A 20,421-nucleotide genomic window follows, 5' to 3' on the forward strand; every position below is an offset into this window, starting at 1 on the left:
TGACTGCTGTTAAGTCACAATTAGCATAGGCTGTCTCTCTTTTCAATTGGTGTGGACAATGCAGAACCGGCTAGCCATGAAAAAAAAAATGATTCATGTTACTGCTTTATTTGCAAGGTCCCAGTTGCATGTAACCACAAGCCAGGATATCAGGAAATGATTGCTGGGCATGGGTGTGCCCGTATGGGTGTGCACGTGCACACACACACAGACACACACAATGGTTCACGTTACTGCTTTATTTGCAAGGTCCCAATTGCATGTAAGCACAAGCCAGGATATCAGGAAATGATTGCTGGGCATGAGTGTGCATGTACATGCACACGCACACACACATACACACAACAACAACAACATACTGAGGTGGTTGTTTGGGAGACACTTAATTCAGAGCCTTTAGGCTCTATTTCAGAATCTAAGGGGAAAGAAGTGTCCCATCTGAAAAACCCAGATCATCTGAAGCTGACTTCTGAAGCAAGTCACTGCACATCCCCGAATCTTGCTCTTCATTCTCAGGCCAGCCTTTTCATAAAATTTTAGCCTCAGAAGAGCGATAGAAACCATCCTGCAGGTGGCTTCCTTACCTCTGGCGGTGTCAGCATTGTAACGAGAATACCAGGCGCTGTATTCCTTCTGTCTTGCTCTTTATCATTCTAAGATGCAGTACTAAAATTGCCAGCACTTCAAAGAAAACAAATGTTTATAATTATGTGGAATATCCTTTTTTTTTTGCCTTTTATTTGGGGGGGGGAGAAATCCCTTTAATTAAATGATTGTAATATTATCCCTGGGAAGACATAAACTTAGTTGTTTTTAGTCATCTTCAAAATATCTAGGAGTTTTTTTTAAACCACGTTCATTTTTATTTATTGCACACTGTTCTTCCATTTCATGAAAAAATATTGAGTTTAACCCAATTGGTGATAACATTCACAATTCTGCTCAAACGATTCTAGAGCTTTAGAACAGGAGAAAAAATGCTGCAATTGCTCACAACACAGAAAATAGGCTCTAGAGAATACAGATTGGGGTTCTGCTGAGTTTTTATTATTCTCTAATCTTGAGCAACATTGAGCTTAAAAAGCTCTTTCTTTTAATCCAAGATTTAGGAGTTCAGCCAAATTCCATAAAATAGATTAATAAGAGCTCTTGCATGCTACCCCATAATAAAACTTATGTGTCTAAGTAAGATAGCCCACTAAATTCTTACAGTATTAGAGAAATTATTCAAACTCTAAAATTGCTTCATAATCTCTTATTTCATCTAAATGACAGTATAAGATATGCCAGTTAGCAGGTAAGAGGTAAGAAGAGTACTGTTTATGAAATGCCTGCAATTTATACCTCTGTAATGGGTTTAGGAGAAAGCTTGTATTATGTAGATAATGTCAATTTATTGAAATCTAAAAGTCTGCCTCTATAATATGCACATATGTTATTTGGGCTTTTAACTTGGTTTTTACAGCTTTACTTTACCCTTCTGCCTACCACTAAAATGCATAGCTAAAATGTATGAATTCCATAGATTACCATAGAAATAGGCAAATTAATTCAAGTGTCCAAATTATACAGTATTTTTCATGGGTATTATATAAAATTCTGGAAGCTTTTACTGTTCAGTTCTGCTTGTATTTGTATATTTTGTGTTATTTTGAAACTGCCATATATCAAAGTCGGTTTTCTTTCAACTGCAGCATTTTTTGTCCTCAAGAAAATACGGAAGAAGCCCTGTTGTTATTGCTGATTAGCGAATCAATGGTAAGTGGAATGTATTTTTACATTGTTCTTTCCCCTGGCCCTGTAGTCCCTTTTTTGATATAGCCATTCTGCCAGTATCATGACTCTTTTTCTTAAGAGAAAATACTTTCTAGAGGGTATACCTGGATGGGAAAAAACAGTAGAGTTTTAAAAAGAGGGTTGTTTCTTAATTCCTGGACCAGCTAGCAATGTCCGTTGGTTAGCCTGGAGCTTGGAGCTTCTCTATCTTCTATCTTGAAGCAGGTATCTTAGTTCATTCATTCATCCACCCAGTACTGGCTGAACATTAATGCAATTGTATCTAGGTAAACCACAGCTAAAATGACCACGGGAGGAACCTTAAAAGGAGAAAGAGGCCCCCAAAGGGTGACCTTTATAAGCCTCTCAATTTGCCCTGGAGTGGGGGAGAATTTTAGGATAAGTCATTTATTGGATCTATAAAGCTCTGGTTTTCACAGCAGGAGCTTGATGAAAGTCTCATCGTCCTGCCCTGGTTGTCTCTTCCATCTCCCAGCTGTTGCCAGACACTGTGAAGTCCCAGGCTGTGAGAGCTCACTTCTGTTCCCTGTCACTGCTATTGTGAGGGAGTTTTTGCCAGACCCTCTGATTCCTTTGAAACATTTTCTTAGTATTTGGCCAGGATATCAAATTTTAGGTCTATTTCACCACTCATCATTTATTGGGTTTCGGCCTTGTGTATCTATCACTAGGCGTTGTGGCCCTGACTTGAAACCTTCAGGATCATGTGTGTTGTAATAGTGAATTCCTTAGCAGAAAAGTGATGTGTACTGAGCACCTGAGCAGAATGGGCGGGCTCCTGGAATCAAAAGATCTTGAGGGCTCACGTCCCCTTCCCTCATTTTACACATGAGGAACCCGAGGCCCAGAGCAGGCAGAATGCGTGCATCACACAGTGGTCTCCTGTTCCTGCTAGGAGATTGTGCTGCCCCCTCCCCATAGTTGTCACCGCTTACCGCCAACCCCCGGGGCAGCCCAGGGGAGAAAAGGGAATCATAACTAAAGCACGAGAAGGGATTTCCCTTCTTGCCCTCCCCACACATACTGTTTAGTGGGAGGTATAAAATGGACTGAGGTGAGTATAGACATGGAGTCTGAGCATAATAACATACATGCATGGAGAGAAGGAGGGGTCAGAAGAGGCCAGAACTCATGAGAGGGCAGCTCTCTTGCCTTTGATTAAAACTTTGAATGGCCCACCGATGTTTACAAGAGCAAATCTGCTTGAGTTACCACCTCTTTTGATTTGGAGGCTCTTTGGTGTCATTGGGCTTACTTCCTCTCAAGGAAGCAGGTTGCCCAATAGTCAGCTGGTAACTTAGGATGGTGTCATTTACATTCTCTACTTGCCTTGGTGCAATCAGGGAAGCATATAGGTGAGCAGGCTGGCACTTGATGGCATTCAAGTGAACAAGTCTCCCCAGGCTTCCCCACCAGGTCATCCATGGAGCCAGCTCATCTTGGCCTCCTGGTCAGCATTCCCTCATCCCAAGCTGGGTCCTTGGCAGGTAGTTCCCTTTGGGCAAACTTGGTTGGTTATGGTGTAAAAGTTCTGAAAGCATGGTGACTGTACATTTCAGATTACCTGGACAATTCCGATTGAAAACATTATGTTCCATTGTCAGATGGTATGTTCAGTCTGCAATTTGGAAAACATGGCCACCTCTCTAAAATGCTTGCACTAAGTGGAGATGTCTTTGGAATGATGTCTCCAACTCTCCTGCTTCTTAATTGAAGTGATAGAAACTAATAATACTCAAACATTTGAGATCCCTTTGAGACAGTCAGATTTGGCTCTGTGGTATGTAATTTCCAGAAAAATCTCTTCAGGGGATGTTGAAATCCAGTGATGTCATCAGTGGATATGAAGGACAAGGTTTCTAACCAAAATGATTATGTCCTCCCTGTAAATCATTTCAGAAAATGCAGGTAGAAATCTAAATGAAGTTGCCTCTGGAAGCCTTTTTTCCATATCCTTTGACTTCTCGATTTTTTAGTTTTTAGACAGAAAATGAATGTGCTCAATTTCAAAACCAAAATGAAAATTGCTGTGTTTTTTGGATGTCAGAAAATTGTGTTCTTTGTTGGTTCTGACTTTAATTCAGAAGGATGAATTTGTCCATAGCTTCTCCACCTGCAAGGTGTATCATTTAGAATTGTGCTATTTTCTAACTACAAATCAAATTAGTTTCCCCTAGGAGAATGGGATTATAAGAACTTGATTTGCAGAACTACCACTGAGGGAATATTCTGGGATATTTATTATTTGTCGGTCTGTTTGAGGTTCTATATTGTACCTTTTTAATCAAAAGATACTGATACTTTCTCTAAAAATGAAAAGAATGCATTTGGTATAACTTGAAAATCTCTCATAAATAGTATGTTTGTTTTGTTCTCTTCCAGGCATTGGTCTCAGTATGGAACATATATAGCAAATAAATAAAATGAGACCATTTGCAACAGGCCCTGTTTCCTTCAGAGCTGCTTTTTTTGGGCTCAAGAGGGACTCCTAACAAGAAAAACTTAGAATGAAATCTTCAAAAGCAGGCTTGTTTCCGTAAGAGATGACTCACTTTGTAGGAAGTGGCCTGTCTTATATATTCTTATTTGTCTTTGACATTTAACAGCAAGGAGTTTTAAAGTGAGTAAGTACTGATGGGTGGCTAAAAGTAAATGCCTTGGACTCACACACAAAGAAAATGCATTTTGTCTCATTAGTGAGAGGGAAGGTGTGTGTGTGGCCTTTCTGAATGTCAGGGGGAAGATCAACGTCAGCCTGCTGGGACAAGTGACCCTGGAACCTCATGTACCACTTTCACAGGAAAGACTGGGGGGGCCTTTCTCTGCTCCTCCAGACAGATGGATCTGCAGACTTCTGTTAATTAGCAGGGGGAAAAAGGCAGGCGAAATCTAACTTTGTTGATTCTGAACTTCCTATTAGTGAAAAAAGGAAAATGAGCTAGCTGTTGAGTCTCAGACATGTCATATATTTGGAGGAATCTGTAGAGAAATTAAATTTTAGAAGTAATGGGAACAAGTTGCCATAAAGAGCATTGGATTTCTGGATAGATGAGATTAATAAGTTTGAATGTACCAGATGTATTTCTGTGCTAAGCATAGAAAATTGACGGTGTTCTCTTGAGTCCTCTGTGTTAATATCTTTTAAAGTAAAAATCTGCTTTCTTCTTGTTTTCTCTTATATATCTGTGTTGTGCTTCCTTAAACAAGATTGAATCCGTCTTTGTGTTCTGTTCAAGTGAAGATGTCATATAGGGATTTGAATGTTGCTTGGTGATAGAGGAAAAGTAAGATATATCTCTGTAGGACTCATGGAACTTGATGACACAATTGGATGTTGGGAAATGCAGGACTGGGAATTTTCTCCCACTCTTTAATGTAGAGCAGAAGCAGATTCACGAGTGAGGCGCAGCAGGGCCTCACTTGATGGATGATTCGGCTGCTCTAGAGTGCAGCTGCGTCCTCCATGAGGCTGGCTATGAACCCGAGCCCAGGGAAAACTTTGTATCGGCTGCCAAGGCTTCCTCCAAATGCCTGTCCACAGGTACAGGTGCCCTCTAGGTTCACAATTCCAGGACTTCAGTGTTTGGATCATCCCGTGTATCATGTTCTGCGGTGCCCAGGGGATTTTGAATAAATAACCCAAGATGAGAGTCCTCTGCTCATTCCTACCCTTGTCTCCATACCCTTGGCAAATTGGTAGGGGCAGGAGGGCCTAGGTGGCCTCCCCACCATGCAGCACTAGGTTCTCTCTCCATCTGCTTCTCTCTTCCGTGTTTTTTCAGGCCAACCGGGATGCTGTGCTGAGCAGGATACCTGAACACAAGAGTGACCGCCTCATCAGTCTGCAGAGCGCGTCTGTGGTCTATGACTTACTTACCATTGCTCTTGGAAGAAGAGGCCAGTATGAGATGCTGTCAGAGGTACAGCTGCTGAGTCTGGTTGACATCCAGATGGTGGGTGGCAGTTGCACGGTGACCCCAGGGAAGTGCTGTGAGACCTGGTCCTGGGCCCCCCTCTATTAGTGGCAGCCGTGTGATCTTGGGCCAGTCACTTCACTTTGGTTTTCTCCCCTGTAGAATGGGCCTTGGGCTAAATGATTAGGTGGTGGAATTGATCTAGTCTTTTACCATGAGGGTTCCATAACCCACCGGGCTGCGAGTTTGTGTGTGAGGGAAGGCAAACATTTCTCAAGCAGTTTCTCTTTCAGTTAATTTCCGCCAACTGAAAATCTCCCATCTGTGATATTAATTTCCTCATAGAACAGGTTTCGTTTAAAGTATCAGTGTGTACAGTGAAATTGCCAGTGGCCTGACAATTTCAGGCACAGAGTGTTATGTTAGCTGGTGTAGACCGTTTCATATAAAGGAGACAGTCTTCTTTTAGAGTCTTTTGCTTGTTCAGAAGGGACCCTCGTGGATTTCAGATCTTGTGCAAGGTACTGTCATCTTCTCACTCCCTCAGTTTCTAAGAAACCCTTAGGATGGAGGCTTGACTCTTTCAGTTTCAGGAGAAGCTGGTTCATCTTGGGCTATGGTTATGCATTATTAGGTTCCTGCCCAAAATATCAAATTCTACCATGGTAAGGTAGAATAACAAGAACATCATTTTATCTTTTCTTTAACAAAATAGAAAAAAATCCCTATTTTTTAAAAGGAACTTTTCCATGTTATTTATCTTTCTCTTTCTAAATTTATACCCATTGCAACAGCCTCTGGGCACGAGGACAGGGAATGAAATACAGTAACAGATTGGCTGAAATCAGATAAGTGCCCGACTCACCCTCTAGCCTGCCAGTGCATCGCCACATTAGGCAGGAACCTTGGGGAAACAGATGAGCCTGTGTGGCTTGAATCTTTTTTTAGTCCATGGTTTGGTGACTCTACAGGGCAGTGGTTACTCAGCCTCACAATCCAGCCCGTCAAAGCAGTGTGTGCAGATGCCCCCACCACATGCGGCTCAGCCCCGGGACTCAGTCCAGGCTTAGGATTGGCCTAGGTTGCTCATCACTAAATGGATCGAACCTCTCCCGGTACCTTGATTTCCTGGACCCCCCTTCTCCCCACCACCTAAGTTCCTGTCAGCTGCGTCCACCACAAAGCCCGTCACTGGGGACGCCACCCAGCTCACAGTTGAATTCCTTTAAGGTGAATTTGTTCCTCCAGACAAAACACATATCACCTCTCTAGGTCCAAGGATGACAGTGGTACGCACACATCTACTTCCATCCTATTGGGTAGCAATGTTGCCTTTCCCAGCTCGAAATCTCCTAGGTCCGAAACAAGAGTGAGGAGCTTGAGGTGTCTGGCCCTGTTGACTGGCTGGGTGGTCTCTGCCCCCGGGCTTCCCATTGTTCCATGAACATTCTAGGGGGTGGTCATCACCCTGGTGGTTTCCTCTGCAAGCTGCGGCTCCGGGGCCTGTGCCTGCTCCTGGCACAGAATACTAGGACCTTGTTTTCACCCAGATGACTTCTGTCTTGATATCATATGTAGCTCCCATCTCGTGGTGGTGACCTGCCTCCCAGATGACTGGGTAGTGTGGTTGCGGGAACCTTTGCAAGTCAGAACTTCACTCCCCTAGTCACATTGCAAAAGGTGGTGCGGTGCCAAAGGTTGCCTCGGAGAAGCTGGAATAGGAGGGTAGAAGAAAGGCAAATTTATTACTTTATATCCCCCAGAGCCTTTTGAATTTTGTACCGCATCTGTGTTTTATTTACTAAAAATCTCAACCAACCAATAAAATATATGAAATGGAAGATGTTTATTTCTTCAACACGTGTATGTACTATCACCTCTTCTGTGCCAAGGGCTCTGACTAAGGCCAGGGATACAGCCAGGAGCAAGGTGTGGCTCCTGCTGACAAGCTGCCCCCAGCCTGGAGCTGCCAGGTGTGACAAGCAGCTGAGGCCCGTGTGCTGACGGGGGCGGGCCTAGCACAAGCTCTGCATGCCTTATCTAGGGGTCTGATACTTGGCTTCAGCCTTGCCTGTGCCTACCACTTAGGCAATTGGAGCGAGCATTCACCAACTGTGTTGTCTCAGATCATCCGACTAAAACAGTAGATGTCGTAGGAGAAAGCTCACAGCATCTCAAGGCTGCCTGGCTCATGGTCGGATAGCTCAGTTACTGAAGATAGGGGTTAGGTCCACCCTTTGCTGAGCGTAGACCCTCTCTCCCTCTGTCCGAGGCCACATCCTACTCTGGGTGTTCCACTTGTCTTATTTCCTCATTTACTGGGGTTTTTCTGAATCCATTTTTTTCCCCTCCTCATCTGCCTTTCCATTTTTTCAGGACTTTAAGTTAAAAGGGTAACTGGATTTTTTTTTAATTGAAGTACAATTCACATAACAAACCTAACCATTTTAAAGTGTAGAATTCAGTGGCATTTAGTACGTTCATACCACTGTGCAACCATCACCTCAAATTGCAAAACCTTTTCCTCACACTATAAGAAACCCTATACCCATTAAGCAGCCACTCCCCATTTCTCACTCCCACCAAGTTCCTGTCAACTACTAATCTGCCTTTTTTCTCTATGGATACTGATTTGGGGTATTTCATATAAACAGCCAATATTTGGGCTTTGGTGTCTGGCTTCTTTCACACAACATAATGTTTTCAAGGTTATCCACATTATCCATTGTACAGATCTACCACAATTTGTTTTCCCACTCATTAGCTGATGGAAATGTGGGTTGTTTCTACCTTTTGGCTACTATGAACAGTGTTGCTGTGAGGATAACTGGATTTTAAACTTCCTATATTACCTTTCTTTGAGCTCCATAAATGTTAGCAATTATCGTTATTATCGTTTGTCTTAGAGATATGTTATATTTGTCTGTCTTCATTTCTTCCCCTGTGAGCAGGGCGATCTTTCTGAGACACAGGAGTAGACATGCCACCCTTCTGTTCAGAAATACTCGGCAGACCCTTGTTCCTTCTTTTTTCTCTTTTTGTTTTGTTTTCCTTTCCGCCCATAATGAAATTGACTTCATTGTTTATGTTTCCGCCATATGCAATAGTCCTGCATGCTCCTTGGAGAATCAAACAATACATGCAAAATATAGAAAAGGAAAGAAAAGTGCCTTAGAATCCAGCTCTCCTGAGATAGGTGATTACTCATTGACATTTTAGAGGCAATCTTTACATCTGTCTTTATGCATAAATGTGTGCATTATGTAAGTTTTGTTGAATGGGACAGTATCTTGCACATTTTATTGTGGATATCCCCTATCTCTCTTCTCTCCTCAATTGGCACTTCACCCATCTCTGCCCCCTCAACCCCAAACTCAGGTCATCAACATAGTGTGTCACGGGCTCTAGAGTCAGAGAGCTTTGGTTTGAGCTCTGGGTCTGCTATGTACCAGTCGTGTGAGCCTAGGCACATCATTAACCTCCTATGCGTCAGTTTCTTTTCCTGTTAAATAGGGGTAATAATTGTGTGTATGTATATCTCAGACAGTTGGGAGATACACATTTGTTAATCCACGTAAAGTACTCGGAACAGAGCCCAGCACTTAGAGCTCATTAAGTGGCATCTGTATGCTGCTGCTGCTGCAGTTACTACCACTGTATACACAGGAGTTACTAGGCACAGAGGAAGCAACAAAGGATGCAAAAAGATCTTTTGCCTTCAAGAAATTTCTATTCTAATTAGGGAGACCACATAGAAACAAACAAAAAGATAATCAAATTAGAGAATACATAATAGTGCAAAGCATGTTAATTGGCAGGTGAATGGAATAGGCCAATTGCAGCAGAGTTTATAGGTTGAGAGTGCCAGTAAGAGATTATGAATGACGGATATATGAACTGGCTCTTCAAGGCCTGATAGGCATTAAGTGGTCTAGGAGGAGAGAGACCCTCTTCATCCTTAAGCTTGCGGAGCTGTGAAGGCACTGGACCCGAGGGAACAGGAACCCAGGGCTTCTCTCATGGAGAAGTGGGAGGAGAGGAGCTTGGAAAGAAAGTGTGGGGCCTGATTGTCAGTACCACAACCTGTTGGTAGACTTTACGTGTGCCCCTTGCAGATGCAATCTACACATATCACCCTGTGGCTTGTCTGTGAGCAAGTCATCTTTGCCTCAGAAACGTTGCTAGATCTTCTTTTACATGGGTGGAAGCTTTTGTGGACAGAAATGTCCATAAAACCATCAGTCAATTGTGAGAGAGAGAAGAGGTCTTACCTCCTTCTCACCCTGTCCTTGTGCTTTCCATCCTTCTCTTGTCCCCAACCAGCATTAACACTTACACATCAGGGCACAGCATGTCTTCCTGCTTCTTGGCTCCTCTCCTTGGCTGACCTGGGCCCACAGGCACCACAGAGGGTGGGGGCACCTCTGCTGCCACTGCCAGCACGTGTTCCTCTCTCTCCTGTCCTTGGCACCCTTGTGCGGTGGGTGTGTTGTGCAGCACTGTGCAGACCCAGCCTTTTAATAACTGCTCACAGGGGTAAGCGGGAGCGGAGCCTCTCTTTCTCAAGGAAGCTGGCCTTTTTCTTGTGCTTATTCAAGATGGAAGGCTGCTCTCCCATCTCAAGACCGGCCGCCTCTGTGTGCACCACATCATCGTGCCTTTCTTTCCTTGTGGACTTTTCAACCAGATGCTGGCCAAAGAGCATTGTACAAAGGAGACTCAGACCAAAGGTTTATCACATCCTCATTCTGACAGGTTTAAATAGAAGAACAGTGTTTACCATGTCTCCAGTGCTGTGAGTTTTTGTGTTTTTAAAGACTAATTGTGAGCCCTGCTGAAAGGTTTGTGTAGGAAGGAACACTTCTTTTTTTCCTCTTCATTTTAAACAGCAGCACTAGTTGGCATGACAACCTGCGCTATTAAAAGTAAAGCAGCCAGCACCGCTTCCTCTGTTTTTCAGAATGAACCCAAGCTGCTAAGGAGGTTTGTTTCTTGAATTTGACTATTAATGGCTCCATTTCGACAGGATATTATGGGGTCCTTTTAGAAGGTTGTGCGTGTCCCCCCTCCATAGGCAAGGCAGCTTTAAAGACAGGAATGGTATTTTTATCTTTCCTGTTGAACTCATATTCATGTGTTTATGGTAAATCTCAACAGCACCATAGTTCTGTGGGTAGAACTGTCTGACTAGTGATTGTACCAAAAGGACATTTACACCTCCCTAACCTAAATGCTTATTTAATCAGGGAGCACAGTGAAAAGCATTGCACATCTAACAACGTCTGCTTGCCAGGCCCACCATTTGTTTAAAGTTCAGCATTGCCTGCAGTCCCGCTTGTACTGCAGAAACCCAGCCTTGAGCTAGGTGCCAAGGTTTCTAGAAGGTATCAGTGGGCATGACACAAATGGAGCCGTAGACTTCTGAGAAATCAAGGCAGGGTGTTTGGCTAATGCTAGGTGGTCCATAACAACTTGCTGAATGCACCAGTGCTTCAAAGCCAGTGTGCACCCTCATCCTGCCCCCTTTTCTTTGGTTTTAGAGGTCCCTAGATTTGCAAGGAAGTGTATCTTCCCCAGGCGGGCCCAAAGGTTAAAGGTCATTGAGTGGAAAATGGGCAGCAGACTAAGGGATGGGCCTGGCTTGGGGCAGAGCACCTGGACAGTTCCCAGCTCTGGTCCAGCTTTGTGAGTCGGCTCAATAGGAACCATCTTCACCATTTTTGCATGACACCCTGCCCCAAAGAATGTCAGCCTCTGACATGGCCCCTGGGATCTCCATTCTCACCATTATGGAAATGTTCTTTCGAATTAAGCATTGCTTTCTTAACGTGGTCCTCAATGAAAATGCCAACACGCTTGGGAGGAATGGAAGGGGTTTAAACTCTTAGGGTAGCATTGTTCCGAGAAACAAGGAATCTGGTACATACCTCATGGTTTTGTTTTAGTTCTTTGTTTAAAAATTTTTTTTAATATGCCCTATTAACCTTTTTAAAGTGTAAAATTCAGTTGCATTTAATTACATTCACGATGTTGTGCAACCATCATCACTATCTATTTCCACATTTTTCCATCATCCCAAACAGAAATTCTGTACCCATCAAGCAATAACTTTTCATTCTCCCTTCCTGATACCCTAGTAACCTCTAATCTAATTTTTGTCTTTATGAATTTGCTTATTTTGGGTACCTCATATAAAAGGAATCAGGCAATACTTGCCCTTTTATGTCTGGCTTGCTTCACTTAGCCTAATGTTTTCAAGATTCAGCCATGTTATAACAATATATCTGATAGCATTAATCAGAACTTCAGTCGTTTTCATGACTGAATAATATTCCATTGTATGTATATGTTACATTTTGTTTATCCCTTCGTCTGTCAGTGGACACCTGGGTTGTGTCCACCTTTTCGCTATTGTGAATAATGCCACAGTGAATACTGTCCTTGGACTTTCCTTCCTTCTCCTGTCCCAACCAACATCAACACTTGCACATAATGACACAGCATGTTTTCCGAGTTCCTTTTTTCAGTTCTTTTGGGTTTGCACCTAGGAGTGGAATTGCTTGATCATATGATAATTCTATGTTTAACTTTTTGAGGAACTGCCAGACTGTTTTTCACAGTGACTGTACCACTTTACATTCCTACCAGCAATACACAGGGTTCTAATTTCTCCACTTCTTCACCAGCCCTTGTTATTTTTAAATTATTAGTAATATAGACATTCTGGTAGGTGTGATGTGATATCTCATTGTGGGATTGATTTTCTTTTCCCTAGTAACTAATGATGTTGAGCATCTTTTTATGTGCTTATTGGCCATTTGTGTATCTTCTTCAGTGAAACTACTATTCAAGTCTTTTGCCTATTTTAAAGTCTAAATAATAAACTCTGGTCAGCTATATTTTTAGAGATACCACACCTGCTTTTTTTTTTTGTAGAGATGAGACTGTAGAAATCAGCTTGGGCTGGTCTCAGACTCTTGGCCTCAAGTGATCCTCCTGTCTTGGCTTCCTAAAGTGCTAGGATTACAGGCATGAGCTACCATGCCCTGCTTCACTTTCTTGAAATGTCTTTTGATGTGCAAAAGTTTTAAATCTTGATTAAGTCCAGTGTATCTATTTTTTATTTTGTTGCTTATGCCATTGGTGTCATAACTAAGAATCCATTGCCAAATCCAAGGTCATGAAGGTTGACTCCTTTGTTTTCCTCTAAGGATTTTACAGTTTTGCTCTTATATTTGAGCTGTTTGTCCATTTATGGGTTTTTTTAATATATGGTGTGAGGTAGGAGTCCAACTCCATACTTTTGCATGCAGAAATCCAGTTGTCCTAGCACCATTTGTTGAAAAAACTATTCTTTGCCCTATGCAATGGACTTGGCACCCTTATCAAAAATCAATTGGCCATAAATGTATGAATTTTTTCCTGGAATCTTAATTCTGCTCCTTTGGTCTGTATATGTATCTTTATGTAATACCATACTATTTTAATTTCTGTAGCTTAGTAGTAAGCTTTGAAATCAGAAAGTATGAGTCCTTTAACTTTGTTCTTTTTCCAGTTTGTTTCTGGATCCCTTACAATTCCATATGAGTTTGAGGATTGGCTTTTCCATTGCTGAAAAAAAAAAAAAAAAGTTGAAATTTTGATAGGGATGCATTGAATTTATAGATCACTTTGGATGGCATTGCCGTCTCAACAATGCCTCAGAGTTTAACATCAGACCTGTGTTATAATCTCAGTTCTGCTACTTTACATGCTGAATATGAACTTGAACAGATTCCATTACCTCTCTGAACCTGTCCCCTTATATGGAAAACATAGAGAATAATAAGATCTACCTTGGAATGTTCTTGTGATGATTAAAGAGATAATGTATGTTACTGCAAGAAGTGCATGTTACTATTATTATTGGTGGTATTAATAATCTGCTTTCTAATGTAAAAATCTCCTTTGTATGAAATAATAACTCTGGCAGATGATCCTTGACCCTTATATAGGGAAGTACCCATTGTACAGTAAAAAAAAAATTCAGCCCTGGAGTCAGGGAGATGTGTGTTCAAATTCTGGCTCTGCCCTTTCCTAGCTGTAAGACTTTGAGAAAGATACTTGGCTACTCTGAGCACCTACCTCAGAGACTGTTAGGAAGCTCAGTGAGATAATGGCTATAATGTAGCTAGCACAGCAATTGATGGGTAATATATATCATTCGATTCCTCTTTGGTTATTAGAAAGGATTAATCTAAAATGAGTTTCCTTGTAATTTCTACCTATTCTGTCTTTTTGGAGCAGTAGGGCAAGTCCAGCCCCACCTCACTGACAGTCTACCAATTTTTTTTTTTTTGGTTGGTCTTATTATCTATTTTGAGCAGGTAATATATGCACAAGGGAAGTATTGCAACAGAGCCAAGGGGAAACATGAAGAGGAAGTTACTTGTGTATTCTTCTAAAGACTGACTATGAATCCATAGGCCACTATGCATATGTGTGTGTTCCCCTTCAGTGCAAAAGTAGCATGCCACAGGACGTAAAATCTATGTTTTATCCAGCTGGTGATCTATCCTGAAGATTGTACCACATTCATGTGTCTAGATCTGCCTCTTTCTTCACAGGTGGGAGAATGTTCCATAGTAAAGATGCCCTGGTGATGGATGGCTCCTTCTCCCTATTGAGTCCACCAAATTTTGAAGACGGTTGTCATATTGTCTTTTTTCCTTCAGCCTAAAGTGCCCCCAGTTCCTTTAGAACAAGGGTCAGCAAATTAAAGGGTCAGATGCTACATATTTTAGGCTCCAAAGGCTAAGAGACAAAACCAAGAATAGCATGTAGGTATAACAAGAGAGAAAACAAATTTCTGCAAAATTTTAATCAATGAAACTCAAAATATAATGAGTACAACTTTTGTAACATAGATCCATGAATGAGAAGAATGGGGTTGTTTGTGGGGGTAGGGGATAACATTTTGCTTAATTTGGGTTTAAAGTTAATACTCCCTCTCACCAAATTGATGGTGAATGTTCTAAATGCAATTCTTAACTTTTGGGCTCTAAAAACAAGCAGTAGGTCACATTGGGCCCTCAGGCCATAGCTCAGCGACCCTGCTTCAGTCCTTTCTGCTATGTCATCATCTCCAGTCTTGGCAACTCCAGTACTCCTCCCTGCCTCCATGTTTGCTGTGGCCCTCCTTAAAGGATCTCCAAAAGAATGGGTCCCAATTCTCTGTCCAGCCTTCATTCAAGCATTTACTGTGCGACTATTTTGTACATGGTATGTCCCAGGCTGCTGCACTCTCAACTCCTTACTTCCTCCCTTAGTCCTGGCATGGGCTAAGTGGTAGCCATGGTTGAAGGGTTAAAAGCCAGTGCCCCAAGCCAGGGAAGAGAGACTGAAAAGACCAAAAGGTGAGAGGCAATTAAGGAGACAGGAGGAATGGAATGCCCATTTTGTGAATTCACCGCATTTTGCAAGGAACAGCTACAGTGGCAAAGCAGCGGATGGAGTAGTATTTGAGTAGGACCCCGGCGACCCCTTACTCAGCGTGCAAGCTTGGTCTACTTGATTTGTAGAGTTGAGAGGAGAGCATGCCAGAAAACTGCATCCAGCATTCAAATTCTATAATAAAGCCTGTGACCTTTGAAAACAACCCACTCTACTCCTCTCACCGTGGTCAGAGGCAGTGATATCCTTTAAGTGTTTGCCAAAGCAATAAAACTCTGAGACTTCCCTGCTTGGAGCAGTATTGCTGTTTTAAAGCAAAAAGAGAAATGGGAAGAGGTGGGGCATGGATACATTTGCTTTATTTCCAATATAAGGAGAGAAAACTTGGGCAAGCTTTGATGTCTATGTTTTCTCCAAACTTGGGGCAAGGAAGGGGACTTTTATTTGTAGCCAAGAGTCCCATAAGTATGCCTTTTAGAAGCTTTTCCTGGACCCAGGCCCCTATAGATAGACCTCTCAAACTCCGTTTTAATTTGTACTTTCATTTTTAGTTAATTTAGGAGTGCCGAGCACGGTGGCTCACACCTGTAATCCCAGCACTTTGGGAGTCCAAGGCAGGCATATATCACCTGAGGTCAGGAGGTTGAGACCAGCCCAGTCAACATAGCGAAACCCTGTCTCTACTAAAAATACAAAAGTAGCCAGGCATGGTGGTGCACGCCTGTAATCCCAGCTATTTGGGAGGCTGAGGCAAGAGAATCACTTGAACCCAGGAGGTGGAGTTTGCAGTGAGCCGAGATCATGCCATTGCACTCCAGCCTAGGCAACAAGAGCAAAACTCTATCTAACAACAACAATAAAAAATTTAGGAGTAAGAGCTCTGAACTGAGGATCATGAGATGTTGGCTCTGACTCCTGTCTCCTCTCTGGGTCTTAGTTTCGATATCTGTAAAGTAAGAATGGGATCAGATAATCTCAAAGGCCTCAAATTGCTCTGTGATTCTGTCAGTCTGTGGGTCTAAGATGATGGCCCAAAATGTTTGAATAGCTTACAGAGTTTTTTATTGCTAAAAGTTAAGGAAGTGAAATATTTTGTATATATCATGTTTAAAAACAATCAGTTACATAACTGCAAGGAATTTGATTAACTGACTCGTGAAGTATACACGATATGGAAGAGAAAGTCTCCCTGATGAACTGAAGGATCTATGTCATAAGAACTTTTAGGATGTGGCTGACTTGTCTATGAGGTAAATAATGATGACAGTTCACTATGCTATTTGTTGTCTTTTAATAGTGATGAATTTTGGACGTAGACTTCAGGCTAAATTTGAGGCGTGTCTGATTATTTTATTTCTGCCCCCTCCCCAGTGGGATTTGGATGCAGAATCTTACTCTTGAATTCCAAAAATAGACTTTGGCTTTGCTGTGCTTGTGGTACTGTACAGCTGTCGCTGCCACGCACCCAGTTTGTGTAATTGGGCTTTGTGTACTAGGGAGGTAATTGCTAAATCCCTTTCTGATGCCAGAAAAGCTTCTCATTCCTGGAGCCCCCTCAAAGATGGCTGATTTATGAAAAGCTGGAAAAAGAGACTGGAAAGGCATAAGAAAGAAAAGAAAACATTTTTGCAAGTGACATTTTGACTTGCACTTAAATGATTAGGATGCCATTTAGAGTCTAATTATTGTTCTACCAAATATTCATGGTATTAAATGAATGTTATCTGGGATTAGAGAGGTGGCGGTCATGTGATTACAGCGAATGGACCTATCTTTCCTGGTAGAAATAATACCACTGCCAAATCCATCTTCTTTTCTTGTGAGGGAGGTGATTTGGAGATGTCACCTGCTGTTTTGTGTGGGTGACTCAGGGATCTGCAGCTCTGGACTGGCCCCACTTTGCTTCCTAGGCCCACATTGCCATCCCTCCACTGGAGGGGCCAGAATCTAGCTCATGCCACTCAAAGACTCCTATTCACACTGCCTTTGCCATCCACTGGCGTGCCCACCCTCATTCCCAGGGGTTCTCATTCTCCCCTTCATCTGCCCTTCAGAACCCTGCAGATCTACTCTTGCTTTGTTTCATAAAAGCCAACCCATCGATAGCCTTCATTGTGGGCCACTCTTTTGAGCATTTCACGTGTATTTCTGCATTTAACCCCCATTACAACCCCATGGCTGGGAGTGAGGAGCTTGGATTAAGCCTAGGCAGCCTGGCCCCAGAACCAGTGCCTTTACCATGTGACTGCTCTTTTTGTCCTCACGCCCTGAGAGCTGGACTTGAGTGATTAAAGCACTCTCTTATATGTCCCCCATGCACAGAACACCTGCCATCTTCTGAAAAGTCCATTTTCATCAATGCATCTTTTTCACTGGAACCATTATTAAAATGTGAATGCAGCTAGGTACGGTGGCTCAGGCTTGTAATCCCAGCACTTTGGGAGGCCGAGGTGGGTGGATTGCCTGAGGCCAGGAGTTCAAGACCAGCCTGACCAACATGGTGAAATCCCGTCTCTACTAAAAATACAAAAAATTAGCCGGGCCTGGTGGAGGGCGCCTGTAATCCCAGCTACTCGGGAGGCTGAGGCAGGAGAATCGCTTGAACCCAGGAGGCGGAGGTTGCACTGAGCTGAGATTGTGCTACTACACTCCAGCCTGGGTGACAGAGCAAGACCCTGTCTCAAAATAAATAAATATTAAAAAAATTAAAAATGTGAATGCTTTTATTTTATGTTCTCCATCTCCCCACAACATTAAAACTGCAGTTTTTTACTCGGTCACATACACATATGATAGGATTCTTAAAAAGGGATAGGCAAACAGAACTGGGATGAGAAAACAGCCTAAGTGGCAAGGGTTGTAGATAGCAAATGCCCCCAGTGACAACCCACGTTCCTTTTTACCGTGGGTGCATTTTTCTGGCAGGGAGTCTCCTTTTGTAGTTGAGGTATGGTTGACCTGAGCTGCTTAGGGGTTTATGTAATCTTCATGTTTACGGAAACATAGGGGAGGACATGTTATATATCCAGGCAGCATGCCTGGCATCAGCATTTCAGGAGCATCTGAAGCTGTCTGGGCGCTTTTCCAAAGCCGGCGTGCCGTCACTGTATCTCATAAGATGCCAAGAGCCCACTGGCAGGCAGCGCCATCGGCTGTGATGCCAGAGCTCACACACCTCTGAATTGGGGTGGAGGGCTAATTTGTAATTGACCCAGATTTCCTAACTCTCTTTAGGACACCCTCATGGATTGTTATGGGAGGTGGGTTGTTATCATTATGAGAAAGAGGTCCAAACTAGGAGGGAACTGGGAGAGATGCTGCCTGTAGAGGAAACACAGGACTCATGTAATCTTTGTCGATTGAGAACTTTGCGATGGGCTGGAGACATGGCACCACTGGCTGCCGTGGTGCTGGTGTATATCGTGGGATCAGTAAAGTTGATTGACACTTCTACTAGCTGGAAAGGTCTCAGTCCTTAGTAGCCTCAAGCAAGCGTCCCCATTAGCAGCAAAAAAAAAATATTGCTGAGTCTCTGAAACAGTTCAAGAAGCATGTGGCCTTTTTGGGGGCCTTTTATTTAGTTGTCCTTTGTTTTCTGCAGCATGAGTGGGCCTGATAAGTGAAGTGTGAGTGGCATGATATAATTAAAGTTTCAGAGGCAGTAGTGTTGTGGTGAAGAACTCAGTCTCTGGAACCAGACCGCTTCACTCCCATCTGGCCCCACTACCAACTCTGAGGCCCGTGTACCCCCTTAACAACTCTGCACCTCAGTTTCCTCACCTGCAAATGGACGATGATAAAGGGACCTACCTGCCTTGTACTTTGCAGGGCCCTTAGAGTCACCCAATGAGGCAATGCTTGTAAAGTAATTAAAATAGTGCCTGGCTACAGAGTGTTACCACACTTGTTAAATAAAGAATAGGCATACATTCTGGTCCAGTTCTGTAAAGTTGTGCCCTATTCTCAAGGGTCTCAGATTGAATCCTTTTCTGAAATGAGGAAACATTTCATAAAGTTTTGTAAATATTTTGTAAAGATATTTATTTCTGATATAATGCATTGTAAATTTGAGTTTTCATACATTGAATCTGGGTAAAGTGATAGGTATGATACAATTTGTTGTGTTTCCATTCCTAATGTAAGAATGTTAAAATTTTTAAAAAGGAATAATAGCTAACGTTTGTTTAGTACTCACTAGCCTGTTTCTGAGGAGCTATTTCCTGTGGCATTGTATGTAGTAACTAATTTAATCTTAGTAACTCTGCATTAATTACTGTCATAGTTCCCATTTTACAGTGAGGAATCTAGGCACACAGTGGTTAATTGCTTGCCTGAATTCACACACCCAATCTGTTGTGCACCTTGATACTGTATTTCTAGCTGCCATTCAGGTTGTGTATTCCCTATTCTGAAGGGTTCTCAGGCAGAAGCTCTACAACTTGTTGGGGGCTGGAAGGTAGGGGTTGTTACAGGAGGAATCTGAAGCGTTTGATTGGGCGTACCTTTAGGGCCTTGGCTGTAGGTGACTAACCGGACTTGTTAAGCAGAAAAGGAACTTATCCCTCTGCACTGCTAAGCTCACCAGTTCCACCAGAGGCTGAAGAAGAGACTGGAACAGATTCAGGGAGACAAGGGCCCTGCCCCAATTTGGGAGGCCCCAGCTCACTTAGGTTGCTTGGAACGAGGTCCAGAGGCCCCTTCCCTGTCTCCCTACCTGCAGATTCGGAGGCTGGCAGGAGCCTGTGATTGGCTGTCTGTGTGCCACGCGTGTGCCACATTCCTATCGCTTCTCTTCTTGGGAGTGCCAGCTCTTCCCCCCTGCCAAAATCAGAAGAGTTTTGAAGTAACAGGCAGCCAGAATGACAAGGGCCCTCTCCTTTGAGGGCTTCAACTAGATGCTTCCCAAGTGATCTGCCAGCCACAGGATCGCGTGATTCTACTCCTCATGAGGACTGGGGCTGTTTTTCTTTCCTGTAGCACCTGGAACGCAGCTCTGTACCAATTAGGCCTCCGGTGAATGTGCTTCACAGAGTTTAATGAGGCTGTTAGCCTTTGGCATGCAAGAAAAGAAGGGTGCACACTTATTTATAGCATCTAGCTTTTTGATTCAGAACAGACTGTTTCAGCTGCCGAGCTCCTTTTGTTGATCAGGAAAACAGTTGATATTTATCATTCCTCTTAGCAAAAGGAGGTTAAAAACCATTTAAACATATAAATGTTTAAGTACTTAGTGTTTAAGTACTTACTAAGTATATTTAAGTACTTAGTGGTGTTATTG

The 20,421-nt window shown here is 42.8% G+C and overlaps 1 protein-coding gene across 3 annotated transcripts in view; it reads left to right on the forward strand.

The window, feature by feature from the left end:
- TTC7B (tetratricopeptide repeat domain 7B) overlaps positions 1–20,421 on the forward strand; it is a 276,135-nt gene that overhangs the window by 133,663 nt on the left and 122,051 nt on the right. For all 3 annotated transcript variants that reach the window (XM_030802487.1, XM_030802485.1, XM_030802486.1), the window contains exons 8-9: positions 1,695–1,758; positions 5,580–5,717. In XM_030802487.1, the coding sequence (XP_030658347.1) occupies positions 1,695–1,758; positions 5,580–5,717 (202 nt within the window). The remainder of the gene's footprint in view (positions 1–1,694; positions 1,759–5,579; positions 5,718–20,421) is intronic.

The sequence above is a fragment of the Nomascus leucogenys genome, chromosome 22a, assembly GCF_006542625.1.
Source record: "Nomascus leucogenys isolate Asia chromosome 22a, Asia_NLE_v1, whole genome shotgun sequence".
Taxonomy (NCBI): Eukaryota; Metazoa; Chordata; class Mammalia; order Primates; family Hylobatidae; genus Nomascus; species Nomascus leucogenys.